Raw genomic sequence first — 15,437 nt, 5'->3', positions numbered from 1 at the left:
ACCTGGCTCCGAGCAGGCACAGGCAGCACAGAAGTGACTGAGCCAACTCAGGCTCTGGAGCCAAACTGCCGAGTTCCAGCACTGTCTCTGCCACGTCCCAGTGTGTGACCTTGGGAAAGTTACTTAGAACTCTGAGTGTCATTTTTAACATTTTTTAAAAGATGGTAAACTCACGTCACAGGGTCGTTGTAAGGATTCAGTAAGCTAATATTTGCAGAGCCCTGAGTGTGCTGGCTCATATCAGAAAGGATTTTATGTCTTTATTAGATAGAATAAGCCAAAATAGACTGATATTGCGAGATTAATGTGTTTATAAAATATCTATTTTCTTATAATATGCTCAATAACTATAAAAACATAGTCTTAAATTAGGAAAACTATGCTCACGTCCATGTGAAAAAATAAACAATTACCTGAACAGCCAGATAATTTACCATTTTGAATCCCAGCATCCCAGTGGCTCTCCCATCAGCCAGCAATGGAAATGTGCAGTTGACCTGCCTCATCCAGTCCCGGATTCTGTACATATTGAAACGGGTAAAGCATCTCGCCATTGCAGCCGCTCCAAATTTGCCAGTAGTTTATTTCCTCTTCAATAGATCGATCCTTTCTGGCCCTCTTTGAGCCAAGAGTTATGAGTACCAACATTCTTTCTTTCCATGTCTAAAGATCAGTAATTTTGAAAAAAAAAAAAAGCAAAAGCAAAAGCAACAAAAATGATTTTTATTTCATTCGATTTAGCGAATTTTTTTCCACTAGCATCATAAATCTTTAACCTGTTCTTTTGAGATTCTTGACAGCTTGTGAAACTCATAGTAATAAATTCTTTGAAGTTGGCTTTATGCTTTCCTAGAAGCTCTTCAGCGGAATGCCTTCCGTACTGCGCTGTTTCCCCCCAGAGTTATTTGATTCTTCCCACTTGTTCAAGCAACGAAAACCTCGATGTTTTATTCCAACGTACTTTGACATTTCAAGTCACCCCAAGTTCTTTGTAATAATGCTTTCTTACTATACCATTTCTTACTTTGGAAGCACTTGAAAGTAAACCACCAATTATTTGAGGTGTAGCTGAGTATAGATATATGATGAAGACCAAGCACCATTTTTTTGTTTCCCTGTGAGACTAGGTTTGGCCATGGAAAGCATTGTTTTGGGGACTGGTGTATTCCTTGTGTAGTAGTTACAGCTACAGGTGTGAGGGTACCAGGTAGAACATTGCAGGCCTGAAGTCTCTGCTTCTCTCCACCTTGTTGATGGCAAAAACATTCAAGTACATTTAAATGTACTTAGCTCATTTAGGCATGTTTTGTCCCTGATAAATTCTTTATTAAACACAGTATAGAGGATGGCTGAACATGATGTTTTTATTAGATTATTAAAAGATAAAGAAGTTGGAATCAGAACGGCAAAAACTTTCTGATTGAGTCTCAAGATAGGCTTTTCCCCTTTAATAGCATTACTTTTCAATTACAGATTTAATTCTTTTATTTTCTTGCCCTGTTTTTAAGAATCTCATTGGCGTATGACCCAGTCAAAGGCAGGAATATAAGCTTTCAGCTTGGTTCTTCCAGTTGAGACAGATCACCGTGAAATTTATCACGTTAGCATCTGCTATCTCTAAATGCCTTAAGAGGTCCTTATCTGTTTTGATAAATGCCTGTATTTTGGCATTTTGCTTATGGTCAGTTCAGTTCCACAGACATTTTTGAAGACCTACTATGTGCTTAGCACTGAGATAAATAAGAAATTGTCTTGGCCTTGGAGAAGATGATGATTTGGTAAGGGTGGCTGAGAATGTAGCTAACGGCCTCAGTTTAATCTATGATTAGGGCGACCCAGGTGAGCACAGCTCATTGTGAGGGCGAAAAGTCTGAGCACCAGGCCATGCTTCAGAACGTGGAATGAACTTCCTTGGTTTAAGTGGAACTCCTTTTATACGTGTTCATCGTATGATATCATCTGTAAAGAATGATCAAAATCACGGCAGTATAGGGTGGACTCAACCCTGACTGTTTACATTTAATTTAGTGTCCTTGTCAACTGTGATGAGCATAACTCACTTCACTTCACTTTTATAAGCTCATCACTGTATGACAACCCCACATGTGTGTGTGTATAATAATACTGGAAATTAATTTTTGCAGCTTATTTTTTTTCCAAACAATTTTTTAAGAAACTGCTTTTATTCATTCTCAGAAATATGTCTGCATAAATCAAACTGGACAAAATACACTGCTGACTATATTATTAAAAATCAGTAAGCAAATGTTTATTGAAGGTTTTAATAAACCTTCACTATAATAGATTCTGGATGACGACGATTCCTTAAAGAGGTGACTAAGACTTTACTCAACCATCATGTAAACAAATATGCACACACACACACAATTGTCTCTAGATAAACTGAGGAATGTAACTGTTATCCCAAAGGATTTGTCTTATAGTCACATTCAGTAATATCTCATCTAATAAGAATGGATCTGTCAATTTCATCTATTATTAGCAGAGTGATAAAGCAAAAGGCCTTGATAGCAGGCCCATTAAACTTTACTAAGGCAAGCAAAATTCTCAAGCTTTATACTTTACTCCTAAAAAAGTTTAATAGATGTTTACATGACTTAGTTTATTTATATTTAACATATAAACATAAAAAGCTTGCAAATCTGATTTCCAAGGCTGAAGAAAATTAGATGTAAAACATTTATGAGGAACAGGGGGCTACCATAGGAGAAAATATACCAATTAAAAAAACCCTGACACTATAATTTTTCAAATTTAAATTGCACAGATATCATATCTTAGTAATATTCTTTTATATCATATAGTATATCATATAAAATATTACTGCTATCGTATGTTAAATACTAAAAGTTATGTTAATGCATTATTTTATATATTTTTAAAATTAAAAAACAAATATAACAATAAAGCATATGGGGACTTGACAATATGAATGAAGCTCTAGATTCGAGGTTGGCAAACGCAAGGCCTTGTGCAAAGTCTGGACTGCAGACTTTGTGTGAGTAAAGCTTCATTAGGGCTCAGCCACACTCATTGGTTGTATACTGTTTGTGGCTGCTGTTACCCTACAGTGTTGGGGTCAAGCAGTTGTGACACAGACCGTGTGGCCTGCAAAACTGAAAATATTTGCTTTGTGGTTGATTAGAGAAAATGTTTGCCAGCCCCTTCTCCAAAAAGAAACAACTAAAGAACTGACTAAAATATAATAAAACATTATTGTAAATACGCTGTTGATTTGGCAGTAAAATAAAGAACTCACAGAGGGACAGGTAACAATTGGTTAGAAAATATCGTTAATAAAAAGATTCTATTCAAATAGCTATACAAAGCATTTAGTACTTGAGAAAAATATAACAAATTGTTACATCACTTTTTGGCAGATGTTATACGTTTTATTAAAAGATGTTAGAGATGGCTTGAATATAGTTGCACTACATTCATGGACAAGAATATTTGACATTTTGAGATGACAAGTTTCCCAAATGATCTATACATTTCATGCAATTCCAATGAAAAGACCAAACACTTTCCTTGTGAAACCTGACAAGGTGATTCTAAAAATTATACTAAAGAGCAAAAGGCTAAGAAGAGCCTAGATACCTCTGAATAAGACTCCTGAGGAAGGGGCACTTAGCCTACCTGATAGCAAGGCTTAGAATAAATCTATATAATTAATACAGTGATTTCCAGCCAAATACTGGCTCATGGGCGAACACATTGGCAGCCAGAGAGTTCAAAGATTAGAACCACATATGTAAGCACTCTCGATGTGAAACAGGGTCATGAAGAACAGCGGGGAAAGTGCTGAGAGGATGCATCGATGTGAGCTAAAGCGATTGCTTATCTATGTGGATAGCAAGGATAAAACTACATGGTTACTTCACATCTTACATAAAAATCAACTTGGGATCATAAGCTTAATTGTAAAAGGAATGAGCTCATCTTAGAAGACTGTCCGGCAGAATTTCCTCATGATGTCATCATAGCAAATCTTTTAAATAAGATTCTTACAGAAGTAAACTATAAGGATATTTGTTTAAAATCAAGAACCTTTTGTTCACCCCATTATTTCCTAAGTAAATAAAAAGACAAGGCACACATTAGGTGAAGATATTTTCAGCACACAGAAAGGGCGGAGGATTAATATCTGGAATATATAATGTTTTACAAACCTAAAAGGAAAATATAATGAAAAACACAAAACATATAATCAGTGTTTTACAGAAGAGAAACAGTGAACTAAAGAGCTGGCAAATGCAAAGATGCTTTACCACTTTAGAAACCCAGGAAATAGACAGTAAATAATTTTACATTTAAAAATAAACGTAAATAATAAAAAGTACAATCAATAATAATACTACCAAATTGGAAAATATTAAAAATGAGAATATACATAATGGTGGAGAAGTCTAAGTTAGAAGCCACGTTTTGGAAAAGTCTGGCATTAGATGTTAAAGTGCTAATACATCCTGCGTACAGAATTGCATCCTTAGGCATGTGTCTTAGAGAAACGTTTCTACAAGGAAGGAGACCTGTACAATAATGATTTATCATTATGTTTTTATAGCCAAATACTGATAGCACCACAAATGCTCAGCAACAAATGTCTTAGAAGATCGTGAGGCAGAAATTTCCTCATGATGTCATCATGGCAAATCTTTTAAGTAAGATACTTATAGAAGTAAACTATAAGGATATAATCAATATCCTAAGAATTAGTATGATGGCTGCTTCTATCCAAATAGGAAAATTAGGTTTCTTTAGCCAGATAGTGGGCACACAGAGGTTCATTCTATCCTTATTTTTATATGCTTACTATGTATTGAAAAGTTTAGAGAATAGGTCACACAATTATGAAAGTAAAGAGCATAGTTAAGAAGCTTGTGGTTCTTTAATGGAGAATATGGAAAAGCCCACAATGCAATTCAAAGTACTTTTTCTAACTATAAGCAGAAATGTAAATATGAAATCATTTTCATGTTGAGATTAGGCTGACACAGTTATTTCACTTTATATCTAAGCTTATTCAACTGAATCTTCTTTATAAGAACACATTAAACAGAATAAATGGATATATGAGCCATTGAATTCAGTGTTATGTGGAGGAAATGTTCTACTTTGAATAAAAAGTCAGGAAGGAGTGTTTCTGGTTTAACAGAAAAAGGAAAAGTCTGCTATATAAAGCTACCAAAATATATAATCTTTTATATAAAATTCAAGTCACATCAGAGCAATTAATTTGAAAATGGGTAAACCGTCTAACACAGGGATGGTGTTGATCCATGAAGGCTCTTCAGGTGTTACAGCCTCAGTAGCTGATGAACATGAGATAAGCAGTTGTGGGTGAAGACATACAGCGTGCATTTCAACGTAGGCGCCATCAATGCTTCACTGAACTTTACATGCTAATTTTTAAAAGTTTTGGATTAAAGTATATACTAGCTTTTTCTTTAACTGACATCCAATTTCAAATTATAATATAGAAATATTTTTAGTTCTTTGGTGCTTAGTCTTAAGTTACTGTGAATATGGCGCCCATAGTTGTATTTTTTGCAGTATAACATCTCAGTATGGAAGAGCAATTTTCCTAAATAACGTGCTGGAATGATTACTTCTAGTGGTTGAATGGTTCACTCCTATGTATCAGACAGATTAATTTCTCCCTTGTAATAAGAAAATAAAAAATCTGAAATAACATTGATATGAAAAATTATTTTTCTCATCTATAGCTAGTCAGCAATGCTAATTGAGCATGGCATTGTTTAGAAAATTGTGAAATATATTTTATTTGTCCAAATATTGTTTTTTAATCACTTGGTTTAATTTTTAAAATACACCTCTGATTGAATTAAACATTCAGTAGTCCCAAATTAGATTCATAAAAGTGCTGAATTATGCTGGGTGACTCCTTTGGAATTCAGTTTAGTCAATTAGGACCTTCTGAGGACGGAGAAAAAAATGTCGTACTCCTTAGCATAAAGTTAGAAGTCCAAATCTAACAGTACAGGACGAGGAGACTGTTGCTCCAGTCAGTGCTAAAGGTATTGTATGAACTAGTCTCTGAAACAGAAAAATTAATGCAGAAGGAAGAACTTGGGATCCACCTGAGATTCAGTTCATGGTTATTGGCTGAGCTGTGAGCATCTGCTAAGAACACGCAGTCTGGGTTGTTCAGGAGACTTTACGTTGTGAGTAGTGTGACACTTAGAGCAGGAACACGTTTCCTATCAGTTCCCCAGGTACTTTTTCTCTTTTCTGATCTATCCCTTTCCTGCACTCCTAGATATATCCTTTACGTGAACTAGAAAATTCATAGCTCTTTAAAAGACTTTCAAAATAAATTTAATTAACAGAGAAAAGTAAACAGAATACATGCATATATGTCATATATAACCTGCAAAGTAGCATTAGATGCTAAGTCCTCACATTACTGTCACTAGTATTCAATGTGTATAAATAATTCTGGCACTGGAAACTCTCAGTTATTAATACAGTAATATTCATTGACTTGCTTCTCAACTACAATGAATATATACATATATATATATACATATACATATATGTATACATTAATATGTAGAGAGGGAAAGAAAAAGAGAAAAAGAGGTGGGATATATATATATATATTTTTTTTTTTCCTTTGGATGTTACTAATTTTTCCTTTTGTTAAGGAACTACTCTCTGATCTTGCTCTTTGTTGTTTTTTTGGGAAAAGAAAGTCAAAACCAGGATCGAGCTCTTCAGAATATTTTTCCTATTATAGACACTAATTTTGTAGGAATTTCTGAATTACCTTGCCAGAATCTTCATCTTTCCCCTATCCTCTATGAGAAAAGGTTTTGATATCATTGTCCTATTGCTTATTCTGAGTGATTTTGTTGCTCATTTTATACAGGGAAATAAGGGTACAAGTCCAGACAATAGAAAGAGAAATGGATTTCCTTTTAAAAAACTCAGTCACTTCCATCTGCTGAATCTCAGTCTGTGTTTCTATAGCCACAACAGTTTTTCATATGAAATGTCCAGCATTGAATAAAAGTTACCAAGAATATCAGTATATAGGACAAAATACTAAAAAGTCAGAGAAAAAAGCAATAAGGCTAACACTCAACAGGTACAGCTATTAGAATTATTAGTTTAAAATAACTGTGATTGCATTTTGAAGAAAATAGATGACAAGGGGAGAGTTTTGCTACAAAACTAGAATTGTGACAAAAAATCAAATTGAAACTTTGCAATTTAATATAATAAATTAATAACTCAGTAGATGTGTTCATCAGCAGATTAGATACCACAGAAGAGAGTTACTGAACTGCAAAACAGACTATTAGAAAATATCTTAAGTAAATACGAAGAGGAAGAAAGGGGATTGGTACAGAGAAGAGCACAACATAGATGTGAGATGATGAAAAATTGAGATGACAGTGACAAGTGTATCATAAAAAGTCCAGGAAGGGGAGGAATAAGAACTTGGAGGCAACAATATTTGGTACTGCCTGAAGAGGTGTTGGTTGAACATTTTTCCTGACTGTGGAAAGACATCAGGCAGCAGATTCAAGCTGCTGTGTGAATTACAAGCTAGAGAACCACACTGAAGCATGAGTCGAGCTGATGAAAACCAAGTCACAGTAAATCTTGCAGCTGAAGTAGATGGAAAAGACATATTACATCCAAAAGTGAACTTGAATGATCTCTTAACAGATAATGGCATCCCAAAACAATGGAATGATATTCTAAACGTATTGAGAAAAAAATAGCTGGCAACTTAGACTTCTATAACGAGTGAAACTCTTTTTAAGTGAAGGCAAAATAAAGTTGCTTTCAGACAAACAATCAAGAGGGATGTCATTGCCAAGAGACCTGCACTAAAAGAAATACCACGGGAAAGAACTTCAGGCAGAAATGAAATTGCCCCAAATTGAAGTAGACGAACATAAAAAGGACTGAAGAATAAAGAAACCTGGTGAATATGCAGGTAAGTCTAAATATTAATTGACTGTATAAAAAGGTGTTATGCCTTGTGGAGTTCTACATATATTTAGAAATAAAATATATCAAAAGTAGTAAAAACAGCAAAAGGATAGAGTAAATGGATTTAAAGAATTTTTGAGTCCTTATCTTTCTGGAAAATGGAAAAAGTAATAATTTAGAATATACTCTAATGAGACAAGGATGCGTTTTGTAATTACTAGAGCAACTATCAAAAGAATAACAAAATAATATATAATAATCTATGAGGGCATAATAAAATAAGAAACATATTTGATTAATTTTAAAAAGCAGCAATAAAAGAGAGGAAATGACACAAAGAATAGATAGAAAAATGGAAAGCAAATATTAAGATGACAGATTTAACTCAGAATATATCAGCAATTACATTAAATGTAAGCAGACTAAATGCTTCAATTAGTAAACAAAGATTGTCAGGCTGGATAAAACAATACCGTGTATGTTGACACACCTTATTGCAAAGATCCAGAAAGTTACAAGGTAAAATGGAAGATGATAAACCAGATCACACTAACCAAAAAGAAGGTGAGGTAGCTTTACTAATAGTAGGCAAAGTGTACTTTATTGCAAGAGCTTCATTAACTATAAGGAGGGATATGAGTATGAAATTTATATGCACAAAAAATTATTACATCAAAATATATAAAAGTAAAAATTGATGGAGCAAAAAGAAGAAATAAACAAATCCACAACTACGGTGGGGGCGGGGGTTAGTAGATATCACAGAGTAACTGATAAAGAATCGGACCAAAAAGAATCAGTAGAACTGTAGAAATTCTGAACAGCACAATTAACAAACTTGACCCAATAGACCTGTATTTCAACATTGCAAACAACAATTGCAGAATGTATGCATGTTCCTTTTAAGTGCACATAGAACATTTTTTAAAAAATAGATTTTGTGCTAGGGCATAAATGGAGTCTCAAAAAATTTCAAGTGATTGTGTTTTGTAACCACCGTGGAATTAAACAAAGCATCAGATAAACTCTATATACCAACTTTAAGATTTATCTAATAGATCACTTAATGCTTTACAATTAGACTTTCAAATTTAAGGACATACTCTAGGTCTTAAAGTGGTACCAAGTGATAATTATGCAACCTAGGCTCATTTGCTGATGAAAATCTCCCTGTCATAGAGGGAAAGAAGCAAATTTCTTTATCTTCAAAGATTTAAGGTAGTAGTATAATATCATCATTAATTTATTTAGTGTGACCTTATTTATAAGAGCATTGCATGTTATGGAACAAAACAATAGCATACGGAATTTATTAGCAATCATAAGGATTACTGGGATGAACTAGGTGGCCTTATGAAAGAGATAGGACTTAAACAGGACCTTGAAGCTGGGTCGAATTCAGATAAGCAATCAGTATGCTGGATATTTCAGACAAATGCTTCATGGGAATGACTGAGGAGGTGGAAATGCCTTTAGAATGTTCGAAACAACCAGTCTGTTTTAGAGAAAATAAAAACAACTTTTTCATCTACTTGTCAGATCCATAATCTCTAGACTCTTCTTGCCAAATACATGAGGGCCATGATAGGAAGTCTTATTTAACCAGCTTGTTAAGAGGAATTCATTGACTATATCTACCAGTTGCCTTGATTTATAGGTTTTACTTAGAGAATGCATAGTTATTCATATAGTCTTTAAAGATCAGTTCTTTTCCTATGAATGGAAATGTCTTCCTCTTTGACACAGCATAGAGCTTTGAAATGAACATGTCCGGAAAATTCTTATCTGGACACACAGGCCAATCCTTCAGCCAATGGGGTGAGTTAGGTCCCAATCAGGCTGACCTCACATTCAGTTAGTTCTTCCTTCTACCTTCTAGATATCACGATATAGCCTTAATATGGCCCAAATCCTCCATAAGTATGTGAAAGGTTACAAAATACAACATCCTTATATCCATTTCTTGTTGAAAAACCTTGTTTGGTTGTGAGAATGTACTTTCTATAAAAGCCATTAGAGTTTAAATTATGGGGGATATGTAATATTTTCCTATCTGGAGTGGCGTTTATTAACCTTCTTTGGGGAAATAGAAACATTTGAGAATCTAATGAAAGCTATAGAAACTCATTCAAGAAAAATGGAAATTCATAAGTAATCACTCACTGTGGCATAATGTATAATTTTAAGACTCTTCTAAAGGTCCATCCTTGGACTGGGTTATGAACCCCTGATCTGAAAAGGTTTGGTGCTTTTTCTGACCTCCTCTTCAGCCCCTTAGAAAAAAGAAAATATGTTCCACAGGGTTAAGAACAAGATCTTTCATTGATTTAAAAATAGCAGCTCTAATTTTAGTCATTGAGCTTGTTTAATGTATAAATGTCTAGAAGCTAGGAGCAATGGAAAAATAATAGAAGGAGAACAAAAATTATACCTATAAAAGCCTTCTGTTTTTCAGAAAAGCTCATTTTTTGTAAATGCAATTTAAAACAAACCTCAACATGATGTTTTTATTCAAAAGAAATCTTAATTGATTTACTACTCATCATTCAGAGGCAAATTGGGTCATGTATCCGTAGAGAAGTTCAAAAATTTTTAATCGTGGGAATACATCATTTCCGAATAAAGTTAGCTATCGATTTACTTTTTAGTAAAATGACGTGAGAATTTAGAAGTTGGAGAAATCATTCCTTTTGTGCAACTTCACCAACAATCTCCACCAAAATAGGATTGTCTGTCTAGCCTTAATGTATGACGTTTTCCAAATAGTTGAGAAAAGATCGAGTTGTAAGTCATTTAAATTGCTTTGTAATGTTGCCTGATTTCAAAACTGCTCTTCTGAATTTATCGAAAAATTCAGAAAATACAGAGAGGTGTAAAGTAGACAATGGTAATTGTCTGCAGTTCCATCAGCCAGAGATAAGAATGTAAACATTTGACGTATATCATGTAAGAGTTTACATATCAGTATGAAGATATTCAGAGAGATGACACAGGTATGGAAAACAACACAGCATGTAGATTTCAACCTGCATTTTAAATGTCTTTAAAAATGTCTAAAACTTAAAATTTAATACCCACTCATTATTGTCATTGAAAAATCTGCAAGGAGGTCTGCAGAAAAAGTTACTAAATCTCTTGTTTTAGCTCAACGTCTCCCCTGAGTAGCCTGCCATCTGCACAGGCACATCTTTCTCTGAACTGACCCTAGCATGTATACAAATTGTACATGCTTATACAGATTACTGTTTTTGTAATTATTCAATTTATCAAAATTGATTTTCAACATACATTTTCATGTGCTGCTTGTTTTCTTCATCATAAACATTTTTACAGGTTAGGATACATAAATGTCATGAAGGTTTAACACTATGTTAAAATTAGACTTGGTTGGATATATATGTGCAAACGTATGTATATACTGCATGCATTGTATTTATCTACCTCTCTCTCTCTCTCTCTATCAATCTAAGTTGGTGGCCATTAAAGAAGATTCCAGTTGGGGGTTACTAAAAAGTGCTGCATTAAACTTCTTGTAAATATATTCTTAAGAATGCACTATTTCGGGGCCGGCTCCGTGGCCAAGTGGTTAAGTTCGCGCGCTCCGCTGTGGCGGCCCAGAGTTTGGATCCTGGGCGCGGACATGGCACTGCTCGTCAGGCCACGTTGAGGCGGCGTCCCACATCCCACAACTAGAAGGACATGCAGCTAGGATATACAACTATGTACCGGGGGGGGGGGGGGGAGAGGGGGAGGGGGGGTTGGGAAATAAAGCAGAAAAGAAAAAAGAAGATTGGCAACAGTTGTTAGCCCAGGTGCCCACCAAAAAAAAAAAATTATTAAAAAAAAAAAAGAATGCGCTATTTCTGTAAGATAAATTCCTCGGCGATGGGTTTCTGCATAAAGTACTGCATGCACTCTCTGTTTATTTCAGTAAATATTACCAGATTCTTTCCATTTTTAAACGTTTTTACAGTTTCTTGAGTTATGTATGATGTATCTCCCCAGTTTCGTAGGTTAAAGTACTTCAATATTTTCGGGCTGATGGATGAATAAATGTGTGCCATGTACAATTCTCCATCTACTAGGAAGGTTGAACACGCTTCTTTTGTGTATGGTATATTTGGTTGTTCTCTCCTACAAATCATTATTAGTATTTTTGGTGAGGAAGATTGGCACTGAGCTAACAACTGTTGCCAATCTTCCTCTCTTTGCTTGAGGAAGATTGTTGCTGAGCTACCATCTGTGCCAGTCTTCCTCTATTTTATGTGGGATGCTGCCTCAGCATGCCTTGATGAGTTGTGTGTAGATCCGCACCAAGGATCCAAAACCCACATCCCAGGCTGCTGAAGCTGAGTGTGTGAACTTAACCACTATGCCACTGGGCCAGCCCCCAGAAATTATTTTTTTAAATAATTTGCCATTTGCTATAATTGTATGCTTTTGTTGTTCATATTCTTTAAGTCAGATTATAGATGTTTATTAGATATTTTAGGTACATACAAATTCGATCGCTTTATTTTTGCATCATTGTTTTCTTTTTCCATCTACAGAACTCCAATTTCTATGTTATTAAATTTGCAATTTAAACTAAGAAAAGCTACATAATCTTTTTCTTTTCTAGTTCCAGAGTATAAAGATTCTCAGATACTTAAATTCTATCTTCCTGCTCCTCTCTTTGACTTGTTGTAAACATGTTTTAAATCTATCTTCTTTTAAAGACACCCCATATTAGTTATTTTTAAATTATTATATATCCATAAATTCTACTTAAATTTACCAATTTTTTAATCAACTTACTTGTACTCCTTTTCTTTGCATTCAATATTCTACCTAAAATTCACCTTTATTAATTTGTTTCACATAATGTCTAAAATTAACATCTTGTTGCTTGTTTTACCATTACTGTATATTGCTATCTTAAGTAAATAAAGAATTCTAGTTTGAAGGTTATGTTTTGAACACTTTTACGATGATCATAATTATAAAACAGAGTGGAAATATAAATATTAATTAATTTTTTAATAATTCAGCTAAGTAATTGGATGTGTAAAGGGTGTTGGAAGTTTAGTACTTTCCTAATAATATTAGGAAGTCAGGTGATATTGGTTAATGACTCAAGAAAGAAAGCTCTAAGAATGTTGTTCAAAGTCATAGAGGACTTCCGCTTTCATAGTGGTTTATTCGGTAACTCAGAGTAAGTCTTATACCAGCGACAATTAGAAAATTTGGAAAAATACATGTAAAAGACATCTGCTTGAAATTACTGATAGCTAATAAGATGACACAGGGAGAAAAATTAAGAGAGTACACCAGAACCTGAGCAAGAGTGTAAAACACAAGGATATATGCTCCTTCATTTTCAAGACTCACCTCTTCCCTCAGTTCTGGAAAGTTTGCAGCCATTATCACTTATGTATCACCTCTCTCCCATTCTTTTTTATTTGTTCTAGAAATTCTAGTAGATTTATGCTGATATACGCATTCTTTTTTTATTTTGATATATTCCATCTTCCTTCCATATCTGTTAAAATCTCCTCCTTATTTCTATTCCTTCTATATTTTATATGCTTTATTCTGGATGACTTTCTCATAGTTTTATCCATGTCATAAATTTTTTCTTCAATCTACTAATTAATGTGTCCACTGAGTTTATCTTTCAATAACTCTAATTTCTACTTTTAGAAGTTTAATTTTGTTTCTTTTACAAAATGCTTCTTTTTGCTTTCATAATGTTATGCTCTGCTTTTATGGTCTAAATATATTAATTGTATAGAGTTCCTTTCAGGCTGTTAAATTTTTTCTTCTTCTTCTCTGTTTTTTGACTTTCCCTCACAACGATTTGTTCACTTGCGTGGATTGTAATGTTTTTTATCGTGATGCTGTTATTAGCAGGAATTGCTTTCTATGGCAGTTCCTTTTCTTCTGAATTCATACATCAAATTTGCAGTTTGCACTTTCCTGGCTCCTGGGGTTTTTCCAGTTGCGTACCAGGCTTTACACTAATTTTTCAGCTTTGAGTGCTGTACTATGTGTAAATATATATTCCGTACCCACACAGGTTGCAGACCTAGGATCCTGATTTTGTGACAGTTGTACCCAGCTCCATGGCTAGATTAGTGGGTGGAGTTTTTGTTGTCTCCATTTCACGGAAGGGGCAGTTCTCCAAGCTCCTAGGATTCAGGCAAGGCGGCTCTACTCCAGTTCCTCAACTTGTGTGGTCCTGAGTCTCATCTCCTGTTCCCACATGTGTGACAAGCCGCAAAACTCGACCACTCAGGTCTTCATCTCACTCTGATATTACTGTGGATCGCTTTGGCTTCAGCAGTGACTGTTTAAATTCCCTTTTTATTTCTGGACTTTCAGCTTCAAGCTCAGCTATTCAGTCAGCTAAAAAGAATAATATTCAGCCTTTTTATGGATTTGAAGTGGAAGACTGGAAGTCCACCCGTATCATCTTAGATAGCCATGTTGACCTAATGTTTTCCCTAAGAAGCTTCTCAATCTCTTATCCCTTACACATGCTCCAGTTTTTCCCAGGCAAACATGAGTATAGACCTGTGTGTAAGTCTATGTGGTCTCACTCCATCCTAATAACATACAATATGTATTCTAATGGTAACATGTTTGCCATGCTTAATTTGTCTCTCACATATTAAATTAGACCCTACATGAATACATATATCTGGTAGTGACTTATACACTGCATAACACTATATTCATTTTCATTATTATTACCAACATGTGAGGATAATAAAATAAACAGACGACCCTCTGTACATAAGTGTACTATTTTCTTCATTCTTTCAACAAATATTTATCAAATGTCTACTATGTACCAAACACTATTCTGGGTACTTAAATGAATCAGTGAGTAAAACAGAAGACCTATTCTTATAAGGTATTTTCTTTATGCTAGTGAAAAAAGTGGAATTGCTTCTCTTGCTTTGGAGAAGTGACGTTGGGCAGAAGAAGTAGGACATCCGTGCAAGACTGTCCAGATCCCCTTCTTTCATAGATGTGGAGCTTGACCTATAATTCTGTCTTTTGCAGACTCTCCTAGGCTGCTTCTTTAACCATCACTGGTATTTTTATGCTGATGTGTGATAATGAAACTTAAGTTGCCTTTGGTATTTTTGCAGCTTGGACAATGGAGCACCTTTGGTACCTTGGAAATTATATCTCAGACTGAATCCATAGCAAAGTACGCAGTGGTGATGGAAGAAGATTGTGAAATTCTTAGAATTCCTGCAAAGGATTGCACAAAGTTAAAACTGGTATGACCAAATATAATCTATATATTAGCACAATATGAGTATAAATTCACGCTACGTTTTGCCTCTCTGGACAGAAGATATCCACATTCCTTTTATTTTTTAATTTGACTTGTCCTGGAAACCATAAATACGTGGTTTATCGATGAACATCACTTAAGCCTCTAATGGTGA

General features: G+C 34.5%; 1 protein-coding gene across 1 annotated transcript in view; it reads left to right on the top strand.

Moving 5' to 3' along the window:
* The window catches only part of CNBD1 (cyclic nucleotide binding domain containing 1), a 391,920-nt gene that overhangs the window by 257,638 nt on the left and 118,845 nt on the right, over positions 1-15,437 (top strand). Inside the window, exon 8 of the mRNA XM_070480954.1 lies at positions 15,132-15,266. Coding sequence (XP_070337055.1) covers positions 15,132-15,266 — 135 coding nt within the window. The remainder of the gene's footprint in view (positions 1-15,131; positions 15,267-15,437) is intronic.

The sequence above is a fragment of the Equus asinus genome, chromosome 12 (genome assembly GCF_041296235.1).
Source record: "Equus asinus isolate D_3611 breed Donkey chromosome 12, EquAss-T2T_v2, whole genome shotgun sequence".
Lineage (NCBI taxonomy): Eukaryota > Metazoa > Chordata > Mammalia > Perissodactyla > Equidae > Equus > Equus asinus.
Note: the sequence above shows the minus strand (reverse complement) of the source record. Positions and strands in the feature narration are given on the sequence as shown.